This window comes from Catharus ustulatus, chromosome 12 (assembly GCF_009819885.2).
Source record: "Catharus ustulatus isolate bCatUst1 chromosome 12, bCatUst1.pri.v2, whole genome shotgun sequence".
Taxonomy (NCBI): domain Eukaryota; kingdom Metazoa; phylum Chordata; class Aves; order Passeriformes; family Turdidae; genus Catharus; species Catharus ustulatus.
The window spans coordinates 2,346,673-2,371,529 of NC_046232.1; the positions used below are offsets into that span (position 1 = coordinate 2,346,673).

Here is a 24,857-nt window from a genome sequence, read left to right on the forward strand (position 1 = left end):
ACCAAGGGCAGGAGGGAGGCTTGGGAGCGGGGCGAGGTCACCAGTGCGGGTGGGCGTGAGGTCACTCGTGGGCACGGAGGTGCGGGCAGCCCTGGCGTCCTGGCGAGGGGAGCGTCCTGCAGCGTCCCCGTCCGAGCGGGCCAGATATACGGGAACCGATCCGATCCGATCCGTGCCGTGTCGGGCCAAGCGGAGCCGGTCCGTGCGGGATCGCTGCAGCCTCGGCGCGGGGCGGTGCCGGCGGGCGCGGGGCGGGCCGGGAGCGCGGAAGTGCGGGCCCGCGGGGCTGGCGGAGCCGAGGGCGGGCCCGGGCCCGGCGCCGCAGCCCGAGCCCGCCGTGGGCCGCCGCGCCGGCTGAGCGGCCCCTCGGCCGGGCCCGACTCGCCCCACCGCCGCCGTCCCTCGCCGCAGGTGCCGCCGCCGCGTCCCGGAGAGCGGAACTGCCGCAGGCAAGGCCGGCGGCCGCCCAGGCCAGGGAGCAGCCGCCGGAGAAGCGATGCAGAAAGGTGAGTGGCCACGGGGCAGAGACCGTGCCAGCCCCCGGGCACTTGCGAGAGTACCCAGAAGAGCTCCATGTCATCCTTCCATCCATTTCTCCGTTCTCTGGGCACAGAAGCATCCCTGTTCTTCCAGTCTTCCCTGCCTGCTGGGATGGGTGTCCCTCTTGAAGCCCACTGTGCCTGGGCAGTGAGTGAGAGTGCGATGCTGGGCCATGACTGCAGTGTTGTTCTCACCTCCACGTGCTGTTTCTCCACAGCCATTACCATAACCGAGCAGCCGGTCTCTGTCTCTGTCCCCGTGGGATATTCCTTCACGCTGCGGTGCCGAGCCCAGGGACGCCCCTCACTGCAGTACCAGTGGTTTTGTCAGTACCAGGTAAGGATGGGGTGGCCCTGGGTTTGGCACCAGACTGGCTCTGTGCACACATTGGGGGAGTTGAAGGAGGGAAGGAAACCAGGGAATTTCCACTTTTGTTACTCTTACAAGGGGCTTCCTAGTGCGTTCTACTACCAGCAGTGAGGAGGGAATTGCTGCCCACTGCCTGTGTTTTCCCTTTAGTCTGACTGCCGCCTGATTCCTGGAGCAACCAACCAAGACTTGCCCATCACTGCAGAGCTGACCCAGCTGTACACCTGCAGAGTCAATGACCTCCACAGAAATGTTGTCTTCTCTGACTGGGTGAAGGTGGAGGTCCAGCAGTGTGTTGCCAGAGGTACAAGCCAGTCTTTTACCTTCTTGATGTATTATGGAATCACAGAATGGTTTGGTTTTGAAGGGACCTTCAAGTTCATCTTGTTCTACCCCTTGCCATGGGCAGGGGCACCTTTCACTAGACCAGGTTGCTCCAAGCCCCATCCACATGCACCTGTACCTCATGCTTGCCATGGGTTTCTCAGAGTTATTCTGGGTATTGGGACTGGAAGAACCCATCTGGCTACTTCAAAGCTGACCAAAAATAACTTAAGGTGTGGTTGACCTTAGAATGTTGACTGCACCTTTGCCAGGAAAGGGTGAGGATCAGGTCTGGGAAGCCAGAGGCAGGGCTTTGGTGTGGCATTTACTATCGTAGGCATTGCTCCCAAGGGTTCCCTGCTCCCCAAGGAGAAAGGTGCAGTAGTGATGGTTGAAAATGGTGGTGTTTACTGTCCCTGTGAAGGGAGGACCAATTCTGTCTTGCTACCTTGCAGGTCTGCCCCCTCAGCTGTGGCAAGGAGAACCAGTCATTGTCCTCAACCCCAGTGAGCAGTGGGTGGAGCTGGGGCAGCCGCTGCAGCTGCAGTGTGCTGCCATGGGGATCCCAGCCCCCAGCTACCAGTGGTACCGCAATGGGAACCTGCTGGAGCAGCAGAAGAGAAAAAAACTCCAGGTAAGGTTCTCTGGGGATAGTACAGGAGCTTTGGGTGCTGAGGTGGGTAATGAGAGAAACTGATTGCATTGTTGTGAGAAAGCCCTCCGTGCGTCACCTTGCTGCTTTGGTAGCTGGCTGGATGACTTTGTGAAGGGGTCTATGTTTTATGGACTTCTTTCAAAATTGTGGATATTCCTCTAAGAGGTAACCAATCCACAGATGCATCGAGGGCTCTCAGCAATCTCTTGTGCACTTTTATGCAGAGACATGAGAACAGTTCCTGTCTGTGTGTGGAGGGGACTGTGGATTGATGGAGCTGCGGGGATGCTTTCTGCCTGCTGGAGACCTAGAAGGAAATGTGGTTAGCCCTAACAGAAAAGAGTCAGGGAAGCAGTAGAGGGGCTGGCTTTATTTTGTGTCTCTGGCTGAGTATACGCCAGTACTTTCTTCTTGAATCAAAAAAGGAGATTTCCTTCCAGGGCATCATGTAAAGGGCACAAGGACAAGACATTTGGGCTCTTCTCAGTAGTGGTCACTCAGTAGTGGCTACTGGTAGATGATCTTAGATGGTATTACATGGTGGCCTTAGATTGCAATTCTGATGGGAAAGTTCAGCCTGGGCACTAAGAAGAGGTTGTTTTCAGAGGTGAATGGTGCTGTCCTGGAGTCAGAAAGGCAGCATGTGCTTGGAGGTGTTCAGGGCTTGAAGAGACAGAGCTATGGCCGTCCTGACTCAGTGGTGGCTTTAGTCCCTCTCTGAGCAGGATCCTGGTCTGGAGAACCAGAGTGCTTGCCACCTGGTACTGCTCTGGTTCTTATCCCTTTCCTGATTCTTTGTGAGGTAAAGTCTCTGCAAACAGCAGGAAAAATACTTCTTACTTGCTGATCGTGAGTGCCTTGGGCAGATCCTGGCAGGTAGCTTCAGACTTTCCCCATAAATAATGTGATTTAATTTTTGATCTGCCTAGATCACCCACGCCAAGGTCAGTGACTCCGGCACCTACCTCTGCTGTGCCTCCAACAGTCGTGGAGAGCATTGGACCAGTGCTGTGGACGTTCACATTGGTGAGCAGAGCCAGCCCACATCACTTTGCTGCATATCACCTGGTGTGAGATGTAATTGGAGGGGATGAAGGAATTTGGTTCTTTCTGGAGGTGCTGAGGGATGTGCTCAGATAGAGCTGGAGAGGATGGTGTTTATTTGGGAAGGTTCAGGCCCTCTGGGCTCACAGCTCAGGGCTGATGCTGTGTGAGTGGTGGATCCCAGGGACAGGATGGGCTCCCAGAGCCTCTGGCATGCTTCACTTCTGGCTACTTTGGCCCTCTGCCTTTACTTTATGTGAGGCAGGAATAGCATGGGTTGACTTTGCTGGCTCTTTACTCCACCTAGAGATTTTTCTATGCCATAAGCTTCTTATCCTGCCTTTTAGGCTGGCTTTAAAATTTCTCCAAAATGCAAATCGATCTTGTGTAGCCAGAGAGGGCTCCTCACAGCTGGTGAAACACATCCTGGGAGGACAGACAGTGAGAAAAGGACACCAGATTGGGTTGGGTTCAATATGTTACTGCTGAGGAGCTTTTACATGCAGCAGGTGCCTCTTTCTGAGGTGGAAAAGGATGAGTGGTTTTGTTCTGCAGCTTTTCAGGCATCTCTCATGCATCAGCAACACTGCTTCAGAGGCCAAAGGTCTTTAAGACCCATGAGATTTATGCAATTTACCCTAATTTCTTTTTTTAGAGCATGTAGGGTACTAGAATTTTCTCCTGGGCTGGATTTTAAAATTTATTTCTGACTGAAATAGGAAAATCTAGAGCTGTTAGGGTAATAAGGATTCTAAGAGACTGGAAGTGCTCAGGCAGGAGAGCTTGTGGACCAAAGCGAGTGGCTTTTCTGAGCCAGAACTGCTAAAACAGCAGGGAAAGGCAGAGGAGAGAGATTAAAAACTCTGGGAATGTTATGCAATCAAAAACAAGCTGGGCAACTTCCTCTGCACTGGACATTTCTGGGGAGAAACTCTGTTTTGGAGCTTTTATTGACCTTGAGTCATTGTGTTTCCTTTGCTTTTGCTGCAGTGAGGTAGCAGGTGAGTCACAAGCTTCTCCATGTTGACCCTCCTTCCCTGGTCTGCTGCTTCTCCAGGCTTTGCTTCCCAGCTGCTCAGGATGTTGAAATCAACTGAAATAAGACTGGATTTCATAAATCCTCCTAATATCAGACCAGTGTCTTTAAGGTTAGTAGTCAGGCTATGAAGGAGTTAACTGAGGAATGTTGTTTGTGCAGATCCTATGTGTTTGGTCCAGCTGTGCATTGTTTGGGATATTGGAACGGAATTCAGACCTGGCACTAGGTGCTGGGCCCAGGCTTATAATTTCTCTCTTTCTTTCCCAGGTACTTGTGGCTCTGGAAGGTTTTTTGGTGAGTAGTTTCATCTTTTCTTCCTGAGCAGTTATTCCCTTAATTAAAAGCCAGGCTCCAGGGTGGATTGGAGGACAAGGAATGGGAGTGCTTTTTCTGCAGAGACTGATTCAAGCCTTTATGACCACATTGCCAGAGGCTCTGCACTTTTGAATTAGAGCTGCACAGCATGAGTCTCATCCTCTACCAAGCCCTGATCTTTTTCAGCAAGTGGAGCAAGATTATTCCTAATGAGTAACTGAATCTTAAGCTCTGTGCCTGCCAAACGATTTTAAATGTGTTGTTCAATTGACAACTTATCCCTACTTGAAATACCTCCTCAGAGTAGGGCAAAGTTCCTTGCTCCCACCACCACTAAGCAACATAAATCTCATTTTTTTTATAGTGGGAGGTGGGGATAAAATCAAAGCAGAAGCCAGGTTCCTCTCCTTCAGCCCAGTGAGGGAAAGGATCCCTTAGCCTGGCTCAGTGAATCCCATGCACCACTAACACACCATTCCTGTGGTCACAGTAGGAGAGGTAGAGCAGAGCCTCTGCATTCCTGGGATTTTGTTTGTCAAGTAAAAACTTTTCAAGCCTTCCTGTCAAAATGATTGTGTATTTTGTCCAAGTGTTCAGAAAGCCAAGGGCTTTCTGGAGGGTGCTACAGGCTGGCAGCAGCTTAGGTTCTATCCTTGCTGCCCTACTCTTTCTGTAGATTGCCTCACTCTAACAGGAGGAAGTGAGATTTTGTGTGCTGCTGAGCATTTACAGTTTTTTTCACTTGGTGTTTATTTTAGCTACAGACAAAATAGCACTTCTAGTGGGCAACAACTGCTACCAGCATCACCCCAACCTCGTGGCTCCTGTGAGGGATGTGTTTGAGCTGAGTCGTCTTCTGGAGCGTCTGGGCTTCCAGGTTGTCTCCCTGCTGGATCTGAACAAGGCTGAGATGGCAACAGCAGTCAGTCAGTTCCTGCAGCTCCTGGGGAAAGGAGTCTATGGTAAGGCCAAGCCAGCTCAGCCACCTGCCCTTGCTGAGTAGGGATTAGGCAATTTTCTGAATTGAATTGAATTTTAATTAAAAGAGAAGAAATTTAATGTTGCTATCTCAAAGGAGACCTGCATCAGTACCATACTTGGCAGGAGCTCTTGGATAAGTGTAATTTAGTTTTTGGTGGGTTATAGTCAGGCAAAGTGGTTGTTTTTCCAACACAAGGGTCTCCTCCAATCCCAACAGCATGGGCTCACACTGAGATTTTGGGGAGCCAGTGCTTCCAGTAGTGAATGAGAAAGGGTATTTTGATTTTTCCTTGAATAAAAGAATTGAGGAGACTGATTTCCGCCCCCTCCAACTCATGTGTGAGGAGGGGAGCTCCTTTTGAGCCCTGACTGCTGCATCTGGTCGTGATTTCCTTGTTTCTCTTTCCTGGAAGTCTAATTTGGGCCCCTGACACCCCTTTTGCAGAGGAGCATTCCCAGCTGCAGGTGGCTTTGAGGTTGGGTTTTGTGCTTAATTGTCCACTGTGCTTGGTAAGGAAGCATTCCTCAACCACAAACCCAACCAGCAGATCTTGTGGGTCTTAAAGCAGGTGTTCAGATTTGGTGGTGAAAGTAGCATTTTTGGGGTCCCTGAGATCCTTGCAGTGTGACAGATACCTTGAAAACACCTTGCAGGTGGTTTTTTTTTGCTTCCAAACCCCAGTGTGAGGCTTACATGCCAGCTGAGTGGCACACAGACAGTGAAAGTCAGCGTGGGCTGATCCCAGACTGGCATTCATTATGAGGTTTGGAGGTTGTGCAGTGGATGGAGACCTGGCCATAAGGTGAATGCAGTACAACCACCTTGTTCTGGGAAGCACTGACTCATCCAGGGAGGCTGAGCTGGTGGGAAGGGCCATGCAGAGTCCTGGTACTTCATCTGAGCACGTCACCTATGAGAGCATATTCCCTTGACTTAACTTGCAGCTTCCTTTTGTTGTTGCTCTCTGAAATCCCCTTTTATCCCAGGCTTTACCTCCTCTTCCAGGCCAGAGTCATCCCAGCTGCCATTCTTACCCTCTATACATGGCAAGTGAGGACCAAAAGGCATTTTATCCATGGCTCTTCCTAAGCACCAGAGAGAAAAAAATCTTGGAAACAGAAAACCTTTCATACTGTCACGCCTTATCTAAACTTCTAGAGCTTCTCTGTATTTGTGGCCTCTGATCCTTCCTGCAAAATTGATTGTGTGTGCTGTCAAGAAAAACTAACAGCTGAATTGCATGTTTGTGAGGCAATGCCTGCTTAGGTTGAGATTTTCTTAACAGCTCTCCAGGTTGAGTGGTGTGCTGTTCTTTGAAGACAGTGAACCCCAGTGTGGGCTGGATCCAGCAGTGACTTAGTTCATAATTCTTGCCACATTTGCTGGAATCCTAATTTACTGGTGGGACATTGGGTCAGGCTGCCTGCTGAGTGCCCCAGTTGTGGTGAGACAGCAGCTCCAGGAACATCTCAGGCACCTGTTAAAGACCCCAGAGGTGTCTGTGACAGCCAGTCCTGTACATCCCTGTTGGACATGCTTCTGTGGCATTCCAGTGTTCTTGCTTGAGGAACCTGGAGGTGCCATCTCCTGTGTGACAACCATCAGAGATGAAGTCAGGAGAGCTTTGTGTATACATACAGAAGGAGGAGAGGGCTGAGTGGTGAACATGAACCTCCATGGGTTGATGCTCATTGCTCCTTGTTGTATGGTCTATGCTGACAAGGGCAGTTGGGCTTTTTGGTCTCTGTAACTGTCCCTGCAGGAACTGTAGGCTTTTGTGAGACTTTCTTCCACATCTTCTGACCATCCCAGAACAGCTTGCAGACCTGGATCCTGAAGTGTTCCAAAAACAACTGCATGATATGGTTTAGTGGGCATGGTGAGGTTCAGTCCAAGGTTGGACTTCACAATCTTGGAGGTCTTTTCCAACCGTAATGATTCTATGATCCAATGGCTTTTCCAATCCACTGTATGGAGGTGATGGGCTGCTTTTTCTCCGGATCTCATTTAGAAAAGCTGTGTAGGATTTTTGAAGGCCCCAAACGTCCTCCAAGTGATCTAATTGTTCCACCCTCAGGCAAATAAGGAATCCCCGTGGATGTTATTTTGAGCATCCTAAAAAGTCCCAAATAAAAAAAAATACCCCGGAAATGCAATGAGAGCAGAAAATTGTGAGTGGAATACTAGGAATATGAAGTCATGCCTTTATTAAGCCTCAGGCTGGTATTTCCTGTGTTATAAACAGTGCCTGGAGCTTCCCCTTTTTAATTTGGTAAGTCAGAAGTTTTCCTGTGATGAGCAGTTCTGACTCGTACAATGTGGGAAGAACTCAGAATAAAACATCCCTTTCCTTTTCTGCACAAATTGTTGGCTTTCCTGTTCAGGAGAGATTCAGTCTGGGGGAGGTTGGAGAAGTTGTTCAGGTGAGGTGAAACACCTTTTTTTTTTTTTTTTTTTTTTTTTTGTTTTGAACATGAGTCTTTGTGATTTATATAGCATGAGGAGCACTTGGTGATACATTCAGGTACTCAACAAGACCTCAAAAGTTGGAAGATTGAAGGATGGAATCATTCGTTGTGGGCTTTCCTGTTACATTTAATTTTTTTCCAAGCCTCAGTGATACTGCCTGGTGACAGATGTCGTCACTTCCCTTGCATTTACAGGCAGAAGGATGGAAACATCTAGTGCTCAATGGCTCAAGGGGCCCGGCCTGCATCTGACTTTTCTAGAAGGCTTCCTGTTTTATACTCTTTTCTAGTCTCAGGGGAGGGTTTTGTGGCTTTGATTTGCAAGTTATGAAAGTTTAAAGCTTCTGCAAATCACAGCCTGCTGTCTCTGGCTGGCAATCCACAAGAACAGGAGCCCACATCTCATGGGCACCTGTGAAAATGGTCATTTGAGAAACCTTCCCTTGTCCCTAGTGAATAGAAACCAAAGGTGGCTCAAGGTCTTTTTGACTATGAGATCATGTTTTCCATTCTCCACACCATGAGGTCATGCTTTCAGCCCTTCAGCTCCTGCCTCGGTTACCACATCCTTGCAGAATGAGACCAAAGTGACTGTCCTGCCAAGTCCAGGGGCAGGAACAGCAGAAGGAAAATAGAGGAGAGGTTACTCACTGAAGTGTGGGCTTCCAGTGAATCTGAGTGAAGAATCTCTCTTGCTGTTGTCTCTTAGCTGCTTTTTCCCATTTCTCACTCTTCACTGTTCCCCAATTGCAGTAACACAACTGTCTATGTTACCTCACAGAACTATTTTTAATCCATTTCATCTCCGTGTTGGCTTTCACCAACCAGCATCCCCCAAACAATGTCGTTGGTCCTGGGGAGAGGTAGCCAGCCTTTTGAGAAGCTGCAGTCTGCTTGGGGATCCCTTTGCCAGCCCTGCAATGAACACAGGGTTTGGAGAGGAATCCCAACTTAGGCAATGCCACGTTCCCCAGTGCTGGTTTCCCACCAGCCCTGTGTTGCCATCTCTTAGGAAGGCAGAAACCATTACTAAATCTCACGAGCCTAAGAGTAAAACCCAAAATTCTTGTTGAGTTTGGGCTTCCCACTGGCATCTGCATGAGACTCCTCCCCTGCCTAACAGGGTTGGTGCAGGTCTGAGGTTATTGAAGCACATGATCCTCATATTCTGGACACCTGAAGAACTCATCTCTCTGTCGAATTTTTCATCAGCTTATAGGCATGTGAATACAGACAGAGCTTTGAAATTGAGACTGTTTCCCATCACCTAATCAGTTATTAGTCTCTTCTCCAAAACTAGGAAGCTGAGTAGCTTCTCATTTAAATAGCTGTTAATGTATTTTCCATCCTGGTAAAATCCTTTTGTGTTGCTTTATTCCTTCAAAGAGCTGAGGACTAACCAAAGCCATCATTGTACAATGGTGACTTTCAGCCTGGCAGGTACTGAGCCTGGATGTTATAGCACAGGGTTTGGAAGCGTGCAAACTCGGGGCCTTCAGGACACAAACAGGAATCCACAAGTACAGGAGACCCTCTTGGGGCTGCTTCCAACTCTAATGAAGGGAATAAATTGGGGAACACTTGAAATTGTGAGGTCAACGTAGCTCCAGTTCCATAGGTGCTGCTGGTGGAGATCTGCCCTGCACCAGTATCCCTTCAGGACAGGAGGTGGGACTGGCCGTGAGGAGCTGGTTACAGACCTGCTGGTTGGCATCCTGATTCACCCACTCCTCTCCTCTCCCTGTTCCCAGCTGTATTCTACTATGCTGGGCATGGGTACGAACATCTGGGGAGGAACTACATGGTCCCTGTTGATGCTCCACAACCCTATGCCCCCGAGAACTGCATCAGTGTGCAGAGGATCCTCCAGAAGATGCAGCAGCAGAAGACAGCCCTGAACATCATCCTGCTGGACACCTGCAGGAAGTGGTATGAACCTCTTCCCCCTTCCTCACCTGGGCTGGGTGTTCCAAGGGCTGGGGGAATGTAGCCATCCTCAGTTGTGGGTTTTGACAGCCGCCATGGTGCTGCTGAGCCTCTGTCAGAGGTTACTGATCTATGCCATAAAATGAACCACATTGTCAGGTCTTGCAGAGTGTCTGGGAGATGGGTCAATCATGTATTAGTGAAGAGAGCATCAGGCTTTGTCTGAGAGCTGCTGAAGAGAAGGGGCTGGAGACCTTCCCTTGATTTTTTTGAGGTGAAGAAACCTGGCAAATACAGGCAGGTTGCCTCAAGCCTGTGGAGGGATGGGTCTGCCTGGCATAAATTATTGGCTGAAACTCAGCACATGGTTTGTCTTTTGTGCTTCAAGCCTGACCCACCTGACCTGATATTGCTGATTGTGTGCTTTCCTGTCCATATTTCCATATCTCCATGTGTGAGAAGAATGCAGCATGACAGGGAAAATGTTTTAAACCCTGCTACTTGTTTTTTACTGGCCTTAAATCCTTCTGAAGTGGTCGTGTTGTGAAGCTGCTGCTGCTGAGGTCAGAGATCAGCATTTTCCCACTTTCTGTGGAAAACCCATCATCCTCTCTTAGCCTGCAGACTTGTATCCTGCTGCAGGAAATTACTACTTGTCCAATTTCAGCAGAGGTGGGTGGATATTGCAGTGGAATCTGTCATTAGTTCATTTATTTCAGGCTCCTGAGGCAGATTTACAGGTCAGGAAAAACCTGGAGAGCAAATGTAGGAATGCCTCTCTCTTCCTGCTGTGGTTCCTGCACTAAGAATTGGAAAGACAACAGGGCTTTTGATACCCTGAGAGAGCTGTCAGCCCCTTGAGAGATAATAAATTTTTGATGTCTTTTAGCTGCCATGGTGGGGCTGCTTGTTTTGAATAGCTTAAAACTGGCTGTGCTGGGATTTGTCCCATAGCTCTGGAGCAGGAGCTTGATGTCCCTTGATGCTGCTCTGAACTCCCCAGAGTGGAGCATCCCCTTTCTCCCTTCTTGCAGAATGTGTTGCTTCCCTGGCCCACCTTGCAGCACCTGGCTGCCCTCCCCAGTATGACAAGAGTCAGGGGATAGCCTGCAGCCAAACAGGAGCAGCTGGCTCTCATAAATACTCTCCTGGAGCTGGACTGGTGCAGCTCTGGGCTGCTGGTGTACCATCTGAGGGCAGTGTGTGATGGGGAGGCAGTATGGGGGGCTACACAGGGACCACCAATGCAACAAATAGCTTTTGAGCTGCTGTCTTCCTTTGAGCTGCTGTCTTCCTTTGAGCTGCTGTCTCCTTCCTTGGCATTGCTCAATAGAGTATCAGTGGTGCTCTGGGAAGAGGATGCAGTGTGAGATCTGCTGTTATATTTAGGCAAAGTTGTGCAGCTGGTTTATTCCCTCCTTCCCTAAAGTTCACATTTCCCCTTTCCCACAGCAAACATAGCATTTCATGCAGTGGGTGTTGTCCCTGATCTTGTGGGGGCAGGAGCTCTCTCCTGAGCTCATTTTTTCTTGAGAAGTCACCATTTCAGCTCAGGAAAGCATCTGGATTTCATAGCTGTGTGCATTTACATTGCTGTATAAAACAAAATTCCCAGGGCCTCCTTTCCCAAAACCCTGCTGGTCAGACTGATGCTGCAGGTCTGTCAGCAGCTCATGCATGAAGCTGTGTCTGTGCTAAGAGGGAGCTCACCCACAGTTTCTCCTCACCCTGTGTGTTGGCATCAGAAATGCCAGGGTGGTGAGAAACGCATCTCCCTTTGCCAAGTGGGAGCAGATGCTCAGCCTTAGCAGAGGAGGAATCAGAGGAAAGAGCCTCTGTGTAGCCTTATACATTTATATGCTGATTTTGGGCAGATGTGATTGCCTTTTCCAGGGATTCCCTGATTTATCCTTGGACCTGGAACCAAAGATTTCTGCATCAAATTAAGAGTAGTTTAAGAGCAGATAAATCTCAATATTCAGATTTAGAAACACGTCTCCTTTCTCACATTTTCTCTTCTGATCATCTTCAGGCCAACTTACACAAGCCAGCTGAATTCTGCCATTAAACATCTCCGGACTCTGCCACCTAGCAGTACATGATGCACTAGCTGCTGGCAATACCCCTGTCCTTTCTGCTCTCCTTAGTGTGCCAGCTCCAGCCCCAGGAAACTGCGCTGTAATTGAATTACAGTAATTTCACAATTATAAGCCACACCTTTTTGACTAAAATTTTGGTCCGAACACGAAGTGCGGCTTATAATCAGGTGCGGCTTATATATGGACAAAGAACAAAAAGTTGCTGTTTTAGTTTGGAGGACAGGTGTCTGCTGAGAAAGGCAGGAGCTTCTCTTTGAAATGGAGAATGTAAACCCCCTCCCTCCAAATTATTATAATTTTGAAATCAAGGAGCTTTCAGGCAAAAATATGGGAATTAGGAATAACAGTTCTTTTCTAGGGAAATTAAAATAGAAATACAGTACTACAAAGAAACAAACTCCAAACCCTGACAAAGTCAGAGTACAACCTGACACCCCGTCAGGCAGGGTGTTGGTAGCAGTCCCATTCCATGGTGGCTGCATCCTCTTGCAGTGACAGATGTGATTCAGTTGGAGCAGTGCTCCTGTACAAGGTGCAATTTCCCTGCAGAGGTCCAGTGGTGATGTGGAGGAATCCAGTTTTCCTCTGGAATCCAGTGGAGAAAGGGACTCCCTTAATGTCCCAAAACCTCTGTCTTTATCTAGGTAAGAAAGGCTTGGCTCTTCCCCCTGGCTGGAGCAACTTCCAATGGGATGCAGTAATTTTATCAGTCCCACAGTGGGACTCAATGGCCATGAGCAGAAAATGACTCTCTGGAGGAAGGATGGGTTGTGAAAAGATAAAGAACAATGCCCTGCCTGGTTTCAATGGATGCCCATTAGCAGAATACCTCCCGCAGAGATAAGGATCACTGCCCCCACCCTCAACAGATGGTGATAGAATAGATACCTTTTATCACACCCTGTAATGTAACGTTCGGCTTATAATCAGGTGCGGCTTATATATGGACAGAGAATGAAAAGTTGCTGGCACCCGGAAGCGCGGCTTATACTCAGTGCGGCTTATAATCGTGAAATTACTGTACATGGACTACACTGCCTCTGTGCCTGGTTCGTATTGCCATGCAACTGGGAGCAGCTCCGAGTCACTGATGTGAGCTGGAGACAGCCTGTCCCCACACTGTCAGTCTGGCTGCAGTCAGATGGGCAAGGTTTAACCATTCAATGCAACCAAGTTATCTTTTTTGTTGGAAATCAGATCCTGTCACCATGGATCTACTTGATTTTGGAAATAATAGGGGCTGTGCTCGTCCAGCTGCATCTAGACCGAGGTGCCAGGACCAGTTTTGGGCTTTGACACTTGTGTGTATGTCCTGATCTTGTCTCTCAGGGAATCTGGGGGTGTATCATCCATAGCCTGTTTGGTTCCCTGAAGCAGAAGTATGTGTATGGTCTGGAAGGGCCCTGTGGGGTGTCCCAGACCCCCAGCAGAGACAATTAAGCTGTAACCATGGGGCTGTGCACCTCTGACTTCTTGAGGGACAGTTGTCCATTGGGCCACCGTGAACCTGTGTGTTCTCTGTACTGTGGTGCTGCCTGGAGTTGTTAAAACTCAGCCTCTGTAGGGAGGTGGCAACATGCAACCACAGCTCCAGGTTGTACCACAGCTTCAGGCTCAGGGCAGGGAGCAGCTTACCAGTGCAGATAACTCACAGCTGGACATACCTACTCCTTTCCTTGTGGTTTGGGTTCTTGGTGGGACTCCCAGCTTTAGTCTCTCTGGTTATATCCAAGGTGGGAGTTGATCCTACTGCCATCCCTAAGAGATGGACATGAGGAGTGTGTAGGATTTGTTGCCTACAGGTGACAGATGTCCTCAACACTGACTTGTGCCTTTGCCTCCTCTCCAGGTACAACCCAGGATGTGCCTTGTCCCAGGTGCAGCCACTGGAGCCCTGGGGAAACACTGTCTATGGCTATTCCACGTAAGTGACTTCATCATTCCCATACCCTCAATGGGACCAGACTCTGGCATAGCCCTGTCTCCTTTCATCCTTTTGTGCATGGAGGCTGGAGAGGGCTTCTTTTATGTTCCCTCTGGTTCTCACCCTCTATCTGCTGGGTTTGCTCTTCAGGCACTTCTGTCCTTCCTGCTGCCATCAGCCTGTGCTTCAGTTGCAATTTGCATGTGAAGGTGACATCAGCTCCTGTCATCTGTTCTTCAGCCTGATTCCCCAGGTGCATATCCCATGAGCAGCTCACCCAAAGCCTCTTGAGACACTGGATGTTACTTACTGATCCAGCGCCAGTTCCACTGGCTTTTCACCTTTGTCACCTGCCTGGGCTGTCAAAGGAGACTGTGCTGTCCTATCCCATTCCCTTTGACTGCTTTTTCCCATCCTGTGGCCTGCCTGTCCTCCTTGGGGTACTACCAAAGCACTTTGTGTTATTCCTTGAGAAGCTTACTTTTACCCAGCCAGTAGAGTCTGGATGGAGTTGGCCACCCCAGACTCAGCTTGGACTTCATGCCCAATGCAGAACTGCAAGGACTCTGAAGAGATATTACTCTTGCAGGAGCGAAGATGCAGAAGCCTATGAATTGCAGGATGGCGCGTTCAGCTCTGGTATCTTCATGAAATACCTGAAGAAACACATTCTGAAAGAGAAGAAGGTTACACACATGCTGGAGGATGTGCTAGAAGGTAAGAGAAGCTAGAAACCACTCACTTCAGGGGTGAGAAGAGACAGCAGAGACCGAGTGGCTCCACCCCACCCCTCTTCCCTAAAATCCAAATCACAGGCCATGCCCCTTGGTAGCCTCTAAGGAGCATGGAGACATTCATGTAGGGCCTGAAAGGCAGGGAGATCAGTAAGGAATCTGGAATGATTCTTGTGCTTCCAACTCTTTCCCACAGACATTGGCCGTGATCCCCTGGTCACTGGGAAGCAGGTGATGGAGATCAAGCACACTCTGAAGGAAGCCCGGTCCCTGACAGACCCTGTCTGTCCCTCGAGAGCAGCCACTGAGCGCCAGGGACACAACCAAGGTGAGCCATGCAGGGTGTGGGGTGGAGGGAACTGGGGGTGCCTGTGCCCTTCAGGGACACCACTGTGCAGGGAGGTGCGGACAGGACCCTCCAAGGAGTTGATCGTGCTTGAATTTCCCTTCCAGAGCTGCCAAGCAAGACGGTGACGTTTCCATGTGGGGTGCGGGTGAAGCTCCGCTTCCTCCGCCTCTTCTCCAACCTGATCTTCGTGTGTGCCAAGCCACAGCCACCCCTGGCCCACATCACTGACCCCCAGCTCCTGCTCCACCGGCTTACTGTGAGTGCTCTGGCCAGTCCCCTTCCTGGGCTGCTTTCCTCTGGTCAGAGGTGGGGAGGGTGATTGGGCTGAGTCCTGAGGGCTGGGAATGGCTGATCCCAGGTGAAAGATTTTCAAGGCTGCTTCTACATCTCTCTGGATTCCCTGCCTTTCCCCTCATGCATCACAAAAATGATTTGGCAGCAGTTTGATACTTTTAACCAGATATCCCTCAGATTGATTTCTGGCCTGCCTGATTGAATTATTGCATTTAATCTTACTGGAGCCAAGAGCTGTTTCTGTATTAGAAAGTAGGTCTGGCTTTTTGACTTATGCCTTCTTTAGCCTGCTGTGCTAATATCTCGCAATGCAACAATATATATTCCTTCCCAGTTGAGCTGTACCTTGAACCCTTTCTCAAACTTTTCCTCACAGACCATGTGCCCAGTGTGGGCTTTACTGGTGGTCTCCATGCATTTTGCTGCTCCTGATATAATTTGCTGCTCCTTTCTATGACTATCTCCTTTGTTCTTCTCCTGTAGTTCTCCCAAAGTGTAGCCGCGTTCATGGTGGATTTTTTGGCCCTTCTTTCTCGTGGAGGGACACTGCTCCTCAGCACATTGGGGTCACTGATGCAGCATCGTGTATCCAGGAGGTTTAGAGCCTTATCCTGCCCATTCCTGAACTGCAGCATCGTTTCCCCTTGTGAGCATCATGCATGAAAATTGTGTCTGTGTGTGTGAGCATGTATTTGTGTGCTTTGCCCCACATCAGTGACTGGGGAGAAGGGGGACCCAGCTAGCTGCTCCTGCCTCCAGAGCTGTCTCAAGAGGAGTCAGGGAGACAAAAGAGACTCCAGTACAGCCAGATCCCTCTTGTCCTAGTGCATGATGGAGCTGGCTCATGCTGAGCTCCAGTACTGTCTGCAGAGGCAGCAAGCATGTCCTTCCATGACTGTCACTTGCCCCACTTCAGACATCACAGCAGCCACCACACCCCGTGGGATCCCTGAGATGCCAGGGCGGGGTTACTGGGCTCCCTTTAGGATCCTGCCAGTGCTCCTGGAGGATGCTGAGAGCTGCTGCTGGCCCCTCTAAATCCCACGTGCGTGGCTGAGCTGCAGGAGCTGGAGACTGAAAGCCAACAACACCAGGCTGAATGTGAGGTTGTAAGCCCTGGGGAATGATCCAGAGCTGTTGAACAGAGAGCTGTTTCATTGAAGAAATGGGAAGTGTAGGAAATGGAAGTTTTCCCACCATTTACCACATTCTGATTATCAAAGGGACTTAAATGGGCTTGCTGTGGGTTTGCTAGGAATAATTACGATGGAATTTTCTAGCATTGATCCATTTTCTTTCGTTGTCCCATATTCCCTCCCATCCTATATCTTGCCTGACTTGTATTTTCACCTGACAAACACTGTATTTTGAGAGAGAGGCTGCTCTAGCATATGACCCAAGGCATTCCCATTTTTTTTCTCAATACTGTTTAAATCTTTACTTTTTAAAAACCTTTATGTTGGATTTCCTTGTTTTTCAGACACTTGATCTAGAGCTGTTTGATATAATGGCCTTGCCAGTCAACCTTCCCCCAATTTATTTAGAATATCCCTATTTCTGGGTCAGCTAAAACCTGGCCTTGCCAATTCCTGGGCACCATTTTCGTTAAAAAACACATCCCACCATATATTTATAAGGAAAGGTTTATAAATAATTATGAATTGTCTAAAACATTAATTCAGAAAAATCCTTTTCTCCGTTTTGTCCTATGCAGCCCGAAATGATCCAGAAGAGTATGGTAGGGAATTAGTTTGTGGAACAGGAGGCTGTGGAGGCTGGGAATTTAACATCCTGCAGATACTTGTGGATAATGAATTGCTGTCAGCTGATGGACTTTGAATCTCATGTATCAGGGCTTTAATGAATCCCTTGAGATCACAGAATCATGGAGTGTTGGGTTTGGAGGGGATCTCTGCAGATCATCCAGTCCAATGCTCCTGCTGAAGCAGACACACCAGGTTGCTCCTTGCCCAGGTGAATCTCTTGAAGATCACTAGGCTGGAGAACCATTTGTGTGTGGGACACAGCCCTGGAGAGCTGGTGGATTTTCAAGGAACCTGATGAACAGGGTTTCAAGAAAAGGCATCATGGATTTGCTGGGGGCTCCTAACAGAGCTCACACATGAAAAAGTGTGCAAGAGGTGGAAGTAGGGGAAGGTAATGTAGGAGGACTCTAGAGATGTGATTCAAGCTTGTAGGAATGGGGCTCAGAAAGCCAAAGCCCATGTGGAGCTGGATCTGGGGACAACAGGAAAGGCTTCTACAACTATCTCAGGACTCCCAGAACCCTGAAATTAAGGAGAAGGTTTGGAGCAGGGGAGACACTTGGAGGAGGAGCAGGGAGCACTGAACCAGCTGGACATTGACAAACACCCAGGACCCTGATGAGTGCACCCATGAGTGCTGAGGGAGCTGGAGATGAGACTGCAAGCACACTCTCCATCTCCTTATGGTTTTCCTGAGTCCTGGAAAAAAGCCAGTGTCACTCCTGCCTTCCAGGAGGGCGAGAATGAAGATTTGGGGAGCTCCAGGATGGTCAGCCTCACTGTGATCTCTGAGAAAGTTACACAGCCAATAACCCCCAAACACAGAAAAGACAAGGAGGTGATTGGAGCAGTTACAATAGATTGCAGAGGGCCTCCATGCCTGATAACCTGATGCTCTCTGCATCAAAGTGACAAGTTTAGAGGACAATGTAAGGGCAGTGGATATTATTAATTCTCCATCTATGTCCAATTCTGGCTCCTCAGTATAAGAGAGACATGGACATACTGGAGGAGAGACTCTGGCAAAAGGTCACTGAGATGAAGTGGTTGAAGGACCTCCCCTGTAAGGAAAAGCTGAGAGAGCTGGGGCTGTTCATCCTGTGGAAGGACAGGCTCAGGAAGAACTCACCTGGGTCTACAAATATCTGCAGGGAGAGTACAAAGAGGAAGGAGCCAGATTCTTTGCAGTAGTGCTCAGTGCCAGGACTGGAGGTCATGGGCAGACACTGATGCACAGGAAATTCCACTTAAAACGAAGAGAAAACTCTCCTTGGAGGGTGATTGAATATGTTTGGGCTTTTTGGAAAATGGGGGCTGTGGGATTGGTTTTTATTTTCACTGATGTGCTTGTAAAATACACTGATCCCATAACACCTAGTGTCTCTGCAAGGTGCTACAAAGCAGATTTTTGAAGGATTTGGATAACTGAAGGTACAATTCAAGGCCAAGGCTGTTACTCAGCAGATGCAAGTTCCTGCACGTGAGCAAGATTAAAAAGTACTGTTAACATGGGATGGGCAGTGAGTGGAGAACCAGTTCTAGTCAGAGCCCAAAACAGCTGAGGCAACAAAAACAGGGCACAAAACCATGGCAGGGTTCCAAACTAGAACTCTGAGATTTGTGTGAGATCCTGTCTAGTTCTCCTGGCTATTGCAGGAACACTGGGTCCAGTTTTGGGTCTGTGGTTCATGGAAAAATGTGTGCCAACTAAAACAGACAAAGTAATGAAAGCAAGGAGCAAGGCAATTGTAGTTTAGGCAAGAAAAGCAAAAATGTTGATTTTACAAGGCCTTGAAATCTATAAAGAGTTGTTTCCAACATTTAAGTAAGTAATGGTTTTAATTTCAGGGAGGAAGTTCCAAAGCAGAGATGACATTCTCCCTAATCTGTAATCTAACCCTGCCCCTGCAGTGGGAAGCCATTCCCCTCTTGTACTGTCACTCCAGGCTCTTGTACAAAGTTCCTCTCCAGCTCTTGGAGCCTTTTGGGCATAGGAGGGGGCTCTGAGCTCTCCCTGGAGCCTTCTCCTCGCCACATGAACACCCCCAGGTCTCCCACCCTGGCTCCAGAGCAGAGGAGCTCCATCCCACAGAGCATCTCTGTGGCCTCCTCTGCTCTCACTTCAGCAGCTCCACATCCTTCTGCTGTTGGACCCCTGGGCTGGAGGCAGCTCTGCAGGTCAGAGCCTGTGCTGGAGGATTGGGCTGGCTGGACATGGCAGGGCTACTCCCTCCTTTCTGTAGCTATGCTGCCCAAGCCCTGTGTCAGCAGCATCTGGCTCATCTCCTTCCCTTCCTCCTTGGTCTCCAGGTTTAGGCTCCATTCACTGATCTTCCCCAAACTCACTCCAGATTATCTTTCTAGTAATGAGCTGCCAAGTTGTGGAGATGGATTTGGCTTTCTCTTGCACAGAGATAAATGGTGTTTCCGCAACCTCTAGTGACCCACTGGATCATTTATGGTGCTGTCCCTGTTCTGCCAGCCTTGCATGCAGAGGTGATCCTGATGCCTGCAGATCCCAGCCAGCATTTGGAATGCAGTGTTTTGCTTTATACTCTCGTGGCCAGAACTAAATTGCTTTGGCTGCTTGCAGGCAGCAGTTCAGAGAAGGCCAGGGAGACCTCCCAGGGCTTCTCCAACTTCACCTCCCCAAGTACCTTAACAGCCTTCTTCACCAGCGTGCCTAGTGCAACTTCTCCTGCTAAGGATCACTCTGGGACAGTTGCCAGAGCTAGCTGGCAGAGGGAAGCCTTCTGGAAGGGGCTGGTAGACAGGGTGGTCTGTCACCCATTCTAGAGGACTCAAATCCAAAGCAAGAAGGACTTGGTCACAGCCCCAAGGCTGTCAGAGCTCCAGGAGCATTTGGACAATGCTGTCAGGCACAGGGTGGAATTGTTGGGGTGTCTATGCAGGGCCAAGAGTTGAACTCAATGACCTTGTTGGTTTTCTTCCAACTCAGGATATTCCCATGATCTGTGATTCATAAGGCCTTTATTCCCTTGTCTCCTCCTGTGGTATTGTTAGTGGTTCCATGATTCAATCAGTACTGAAGAGGATATCATAGATATGGTGCTATTTTGGTTAAATCTGAGTAACTCAGCAGTTCTGTAGATGGTGAGGGCCTAAATCAGCACTCAGCACAACTCAGAACTTCCAGCTGTGCCTTTGGAAAACTTTCTCCCTCCATAACACGCTGCTGGCACTGCTGGTGCTTGTGATACCAGCTGGCGCTGCTTCCTGCTCTACTGCAAATCCCACTGTACCCCATTCACACTAAGATCTACTCAGGGTCTTCTCACTGATATGCACAAGGCAAATGTGTAAAAACTCTGCATTTCTTTTGCTTTCTGTAGTACTTCCATTACTATACACAGCATTTTCACCAGGCAATGTGTTAATCAAAGCCCTGAGCACGTTTGATGGGCAGTTGTGTCTCAATGTTTCATGCTGATGCTGAAATTTCCTTGCATTTCCTCTTGTTTTCCTGCCCCAGGAGACAGATGATGTGGCCATCCAGAGGGAGAGCAGTCTGGACCATGCAGAGACTCTGCTCGCCTTGGTGTACAAGCGGGAGGAGCTGGACTGCATCCTCCAGCTCTGCGCACTGCAGAAAATTCAGGTAGAGAGTAACTGATGGGCAAATTTCCACAATTCTGCACTCTTATGGCTGGAACTGGATATGCCTCTCTGACCACATCTGTGTCAGTGTCACATCCAGACTGAAGAGGAGCTTGTTGATCTTCAAGGCACAAAAGCCACCCTCTTTTATAGAATCACAGTTACAGACTAGTTTGGGTTAGGGGGACCTTAAAACTCATCTCGTACCACCCCCTGCTATGGGCAGGGACACCTTCCACTAGACCAGGTTACTCCAAGCACTGTCCAACTCGATCTTGGGCACTCCCAGGGATGGGACAACCACAGCTTCTCTGGGCAACCAGTGCCAGGGCCTCACCACCCTCAAGGGAAGAATTGCTTCCCAATATCTGAGCTAACTCTGCCCTCTGGCAGTGGGAAAGCCATTCCTCCTTGTCTTGTCACTCCAGGCCCTTGTCCCAAATTGCTCTCCAGCTCTCTTGGAGCCCCTAGGGCACTGGAAGGGACTCTGAAGTCATCTCTGATCCTTCTCTTCTCCAGGCTGGACACACATAGAAGAGCACTGTTGTTTTCACCTCACCTTTTCCATCTCAGCAAAATCTTTCTGATTTACAATCAGGGTGCAGAACCCGAATGTGGATGCTCTTTGCTTTTGTGTTGTCTCCCCTGCCTGATCTTCCTATCAAAGCTGATCCACAGCAACCTCTGCTGAGAGCAGAGAGAGGCATCACTGGTCATGGATTGTTCTGTTTTTCTGTGCTGCTTGGCCAGGGAGGCTGTGCTTTGCCCCATCAACCTCGGGGACATCAGACCTGCCCAGTTATTTCAGGTGGTGGAATGTCTCACTAGGCTGTGTGCTTGCCTGAGAGATGAGCTCATGGGCTGGCCAGGATCTCCAGTCATCAGAGTAACACTGCCAAACCTGATCTAAGCTGTGCCTCTTTGACACACTTCAAAACACCCTCCAACTATTTAAAGACCATGAGAGAAGCAGAATTGATTGTCCCCTGGCTTGTCTCTCCTCAAACAGCAATATGCACCTTGTTTATACTTGGATTTTTCTTCCTTCCCTAACACTCTCAAGCAGCTGCCTGGATCTGCCTACAGCAAGTTCTGCTTGCTCTGTACGTGATGTGCTTCAGCATATGGCAGTGCTTTCAGTTCTCTATTGTTCCTGGAGCTTTTTTCTGAACCTTTCCCAGTTGTTCTGCATTGCATTCAAGCGCAGACAGGAGACCTGGACCAGGCATTGCCTGCCAAAATCTCCTTGTTCCATTATACATCTCCCTGCTCTTTACAGGTGTTTCAGGCACAGTGCCATGCTAGGGGACTGTTTTCAGGGGTTTGACTGCCATGAATGTGGTTATTCTCTTATTTCTTCATCTTTTATAAAATTTTTAAATAGTGCTAGGCTGTGAGTAGATCCCTGTGGAGCACTGCTGGTTAAAGCTGTTGGCTTTTACAGTGTGAGGTGTGTTTTAGTTCATAGAATCTCAGAATGGTTTGGGCTAGAAGAGATCTTAAAGTCATCTCATTTCACCCCCTGCCATGGGCAGGGACACCTTCCACTAGATCAGGGTGCTCCAAGCCCCATCCAATCTGGCCTTGAACGCTTCCAGGGCTCTAAGTGATTCATGCTTTTTTCTCTCATGTGCATTGGTCTTGGCCATGGTGCAGCCACTCCTGCTCCCCTGTGCCCACATCCCAGGGGTGATGCTCACAGTGACAGTGTCCTGATGGAGCTGATGAGATCCCACATGGCCTGATTTCAGGAGAGGTCCTGAAATCCAAAATCCATGGCTGAGACCTGCAAGTGTCCTGAGCTGTATGAGTATGTCCAGCTCACTTTTCTCTGGCAGTAGTGTTGCTCCATCATGCCACAGCATGGGGCTGTGAGCCTGCACAGCAGCCAGCCAAGGCTGCTTTCTGGCAGCAGCAGCAGGAAAGCTCTGCTTCCAATCTAATTCTCCAATTCATTTTGCGTTCTTTGTTCTCCCCTTCCAGACAGATGTGGTCCTGCAGTTGGATTTGCATTACATCCAGCCGAGCACAAAACAGAAGACTTGTGAAAGCCTGCAAACGACCCTCCAGAAATCCCTGCTAAGGCAGTTTTTCAACCAGAGGAGTGACTCCCAGCCAGACTCTCAGCAAGCTCCTGCCCGCACAGGCAGCGTGTGCCTGCAAGATGCATTGACACTGAGCACTGACCCAAAGGGCCAGGCATCCCCCAGTGCAGGCTCTGGCCATGGCTTGCCTAGTAGCAGCTCCTCCAACTTCAGCAGTGAGCCTGAGGAGAACGATGAGAGCGACCTGGGGAAGCTCTGCTTGGCACTGCTTCAGGCTGGCCCAGGGCAGGACAGGCCCTGAGCCTCAGCCTTGGGAGCTGCTCTTTTAATTGAGGCCTCAATTTGAGTGCTAAATCTGTCAGAATCCATCAGCTGCTTCCCAGTCTTGGCATCGCCCTGTCTGAATGAGGCCAAGTCTACTTTTTTGGAAAGGTTTCTCTTATCTACACCCTGTGGTGTACAGGGCCTCAATTCCCACTAGGAATATTCCCTATCCCATGGGAGCAGCAGGATCAGGTGGGAAGTCATTCTGGTGTCTCTGGCAGAGGACATGGCCACCCACCAGTCATAATATTGCCAGGCAAAATCAGTGTTGCTGCAAGGCAAAGGCAAGGCTGATGTTTTCTGCCTGAAAACAAATGTTGCTGCATTGAATGTGATGAGAAGCCCACAAACACTACAGACCCCTCTGGTTCAAATCCTAACCATGATTACTGGATCTCACCAACCTGTGCAAGTGGCACAGGGCTGCACCTAGAGGACCAGGTGAGATAGTGCAGGCTTTCCACAGGGTCCCAGTGTGGTTTCTTTCCCATGCCTGTGTCAAAGCAGGTGTTAAGTTATGCATTTTATGTACTTCTGAAGCATGTATTTGTAACAGGGGAGGGAGACAGTAGCTTGCCAGGAAAAGGAATGTCAGATATTCCATTCAATGTGTGTTTACATTGGAGACTGGTGTCACAGTGTTCAGGCAGGTGCACTGACACCTACCCCTTTCTGCATGATACAAGGGCATTAAGGGATGTTCAGCCCTCTGCAGTTCTGAGTTCTCAGCTGCAGAAAATCCTACAGGAGTGATAGAATGTACCAAGATTCAGAAAGGATAACCTAAAAAAAGTTACTCAAATTGTGTGCCTGTCTGTGCTGTGGGCAGCCTCAAGCACTACATGGAGAACCAGCTATCCAGGGAGAGCCACAGTGAACAGGGCCCTAAGGACAGCCTGAGTGGGCACAGACCCCTCCCTGATTGCTCCCCAATACATGTTTGATAAAGGTGATTGCTCAGTAACAGCCAGTGACCCTAGGGAACTGTGGAGGACATTCCTGCAGGACAGTTCACTTTGGACTGCAGAAGGTGCCAATGACCTGATCCAAACTGGCTGAGGGCTGGACAGAGACCACTGGATATCCCTTCTGGCTGCTGTGGTCCTGTGGAGGAAAGAGGTTGGAGTGCAGAGCTTCTTGAGAGGTCGAGGGCAGCGGGGTGCAGAGAATGCCCGAGCTCTGTCTTGCTTTAAAAGAGGGTTGGAGGCAGAATTTTTTCAGTTTTGCTCTCCCTCACAGTGAAGATACATCCCTGTCTGTGGTGTCAGTTGCAACACAGAAAAATCAGAAATGTTGTTTCCAGATAAACCATTCTACAAGTGTTGGAAACCTGTCCAAAGAGAACAGAGGAGGCTTTTATTCTTCTCACAGTGAGTAAAGCCAAGGGAAAGAAGAGAGGCCCCAACTGGCTGCAGATTAGAAAGTCTCCTAGAAAAGGAATCTAAAGCTCCAAAAAATAAAAAATTCACTGGATGTAGTTGGCCTGATAGAGAAGACAAACCAGAAAATTATAAACTAATTTCAGGAAGAACCAAAGATCAACTCAACACCAGCAGCCACTGGGGACAGGTCAGTGGGAATGGCTTGGCAGGCATTTGGGAGGAGCTGGGGCTCTCCTTGCCTCTGTGAGGATTTTTCACACCCACCTGTGCTGTAGAGGCACAGCTTGTTCCTGGCTCAAATTATCATGCCAAATGTCATCTAATGTGAATGTTTATCTCGTTCAAAGCAAGGCTGTTTATTTTTTCTGAATAAAACACTATTGGTGTTTTTAATGCACAAAGCTTCATGTTGCTCTGAGTTAACTGTGTTTATTTTCCCTCTAATTTCCAGCATGTAACTTAATATTGGTCTGCTGGGGTTTTATGATTCCAGCTTGAGCTTCTAGGCTCTTCTGGGTGAGCATTGTTTCTTTTTTCAGGTAACTAACAATACTGGAGATCGGATTTAGAAGGCGGATCAAGTGACTAGATAGGATGAAATTATTTCAGGTGAAATGCATAGATTAAAAAGAATTGTTGGTCCATCTGCTGTGTAAGTGT

At 48.9% G+C, this 24,857-nt stretch overlaps 1 protein-coding gene across 3 annotated transcripts; it reads left to right on the top strand.

Annotated features, from left to right (window-relative positions):
* Positions 1-398: 398 nt before the first annotated feature.
* On the top strand, positions 399-24,604 carry LOC117001926 (mucosa-associated lymphoid tissue lymphoma translocation protein 1-like). 3 transcript variants are annotated; one of them, XM_033070646.1, is made up of 14 exons: positions 399-506; positions 758-876; positions 1,060-1,213; positions 1,689-1,867; positions 2,818-2,914; positions 4,239-4,265; positions 5,045-5,248; positions 9,488-9,665; positions 13,611-13,685; positions 14,275-14,402; positions 14,616-14,747; positions 14,873-15,024; positions 20,322-20,447; positions 22,430-24,604. In XM_033070646.1, the coding sequence occupies exons 1-14, from the start codon at positions 497-499 to the stop codon at positions 22,790-22,792; spliced, it is 1,944 nt and encodes a 647-aa protein (XP_032926537.1). In that variant the 5' UTR covers positions 399-496; the 3' UTR covers positions 22,793-24,604. The 3 variants fall into 3 exon arrangements, with proteins under 3 accessions (XP_032926537.1, XP_032926538.1, XP_032926539.1); XM_033070647.2 differs by lacking the exon at positions 20,322-20,447 and adding an exon at positions 15,546-15,708 and having other exon boundaries at positions 22,430-22,582; XM_033070648.1 differs by lacking the exon at positions 22,430-24,604 and adding an exon at positions 15,546-15,708 and having other exon boundaries at positions 20,322-20,404.
* Positions 24,605-24,857: the final 253 nt, after the last annotated feature.

Bases quoted from the DNA above. Each gene is read 5' to 3' on its own strand.
- LOC117001926 (XM_033070646.1), top strand. The intron at 4,266-5,044 runs GTGAGTAGTTTC...TGTTTATTTTAG, and splicing joins TGGCTCTGGAAGGTTTTTTG to CTACAGACAAAATAGCACTT. The intron at 5,249-9,487 runs GTAAGGCCAAGC...CCCTGTTCCCAG, and splicing joins CCTGGGGAAAGGAGTCTATG to CTGTATTCTACTATGCTGGG.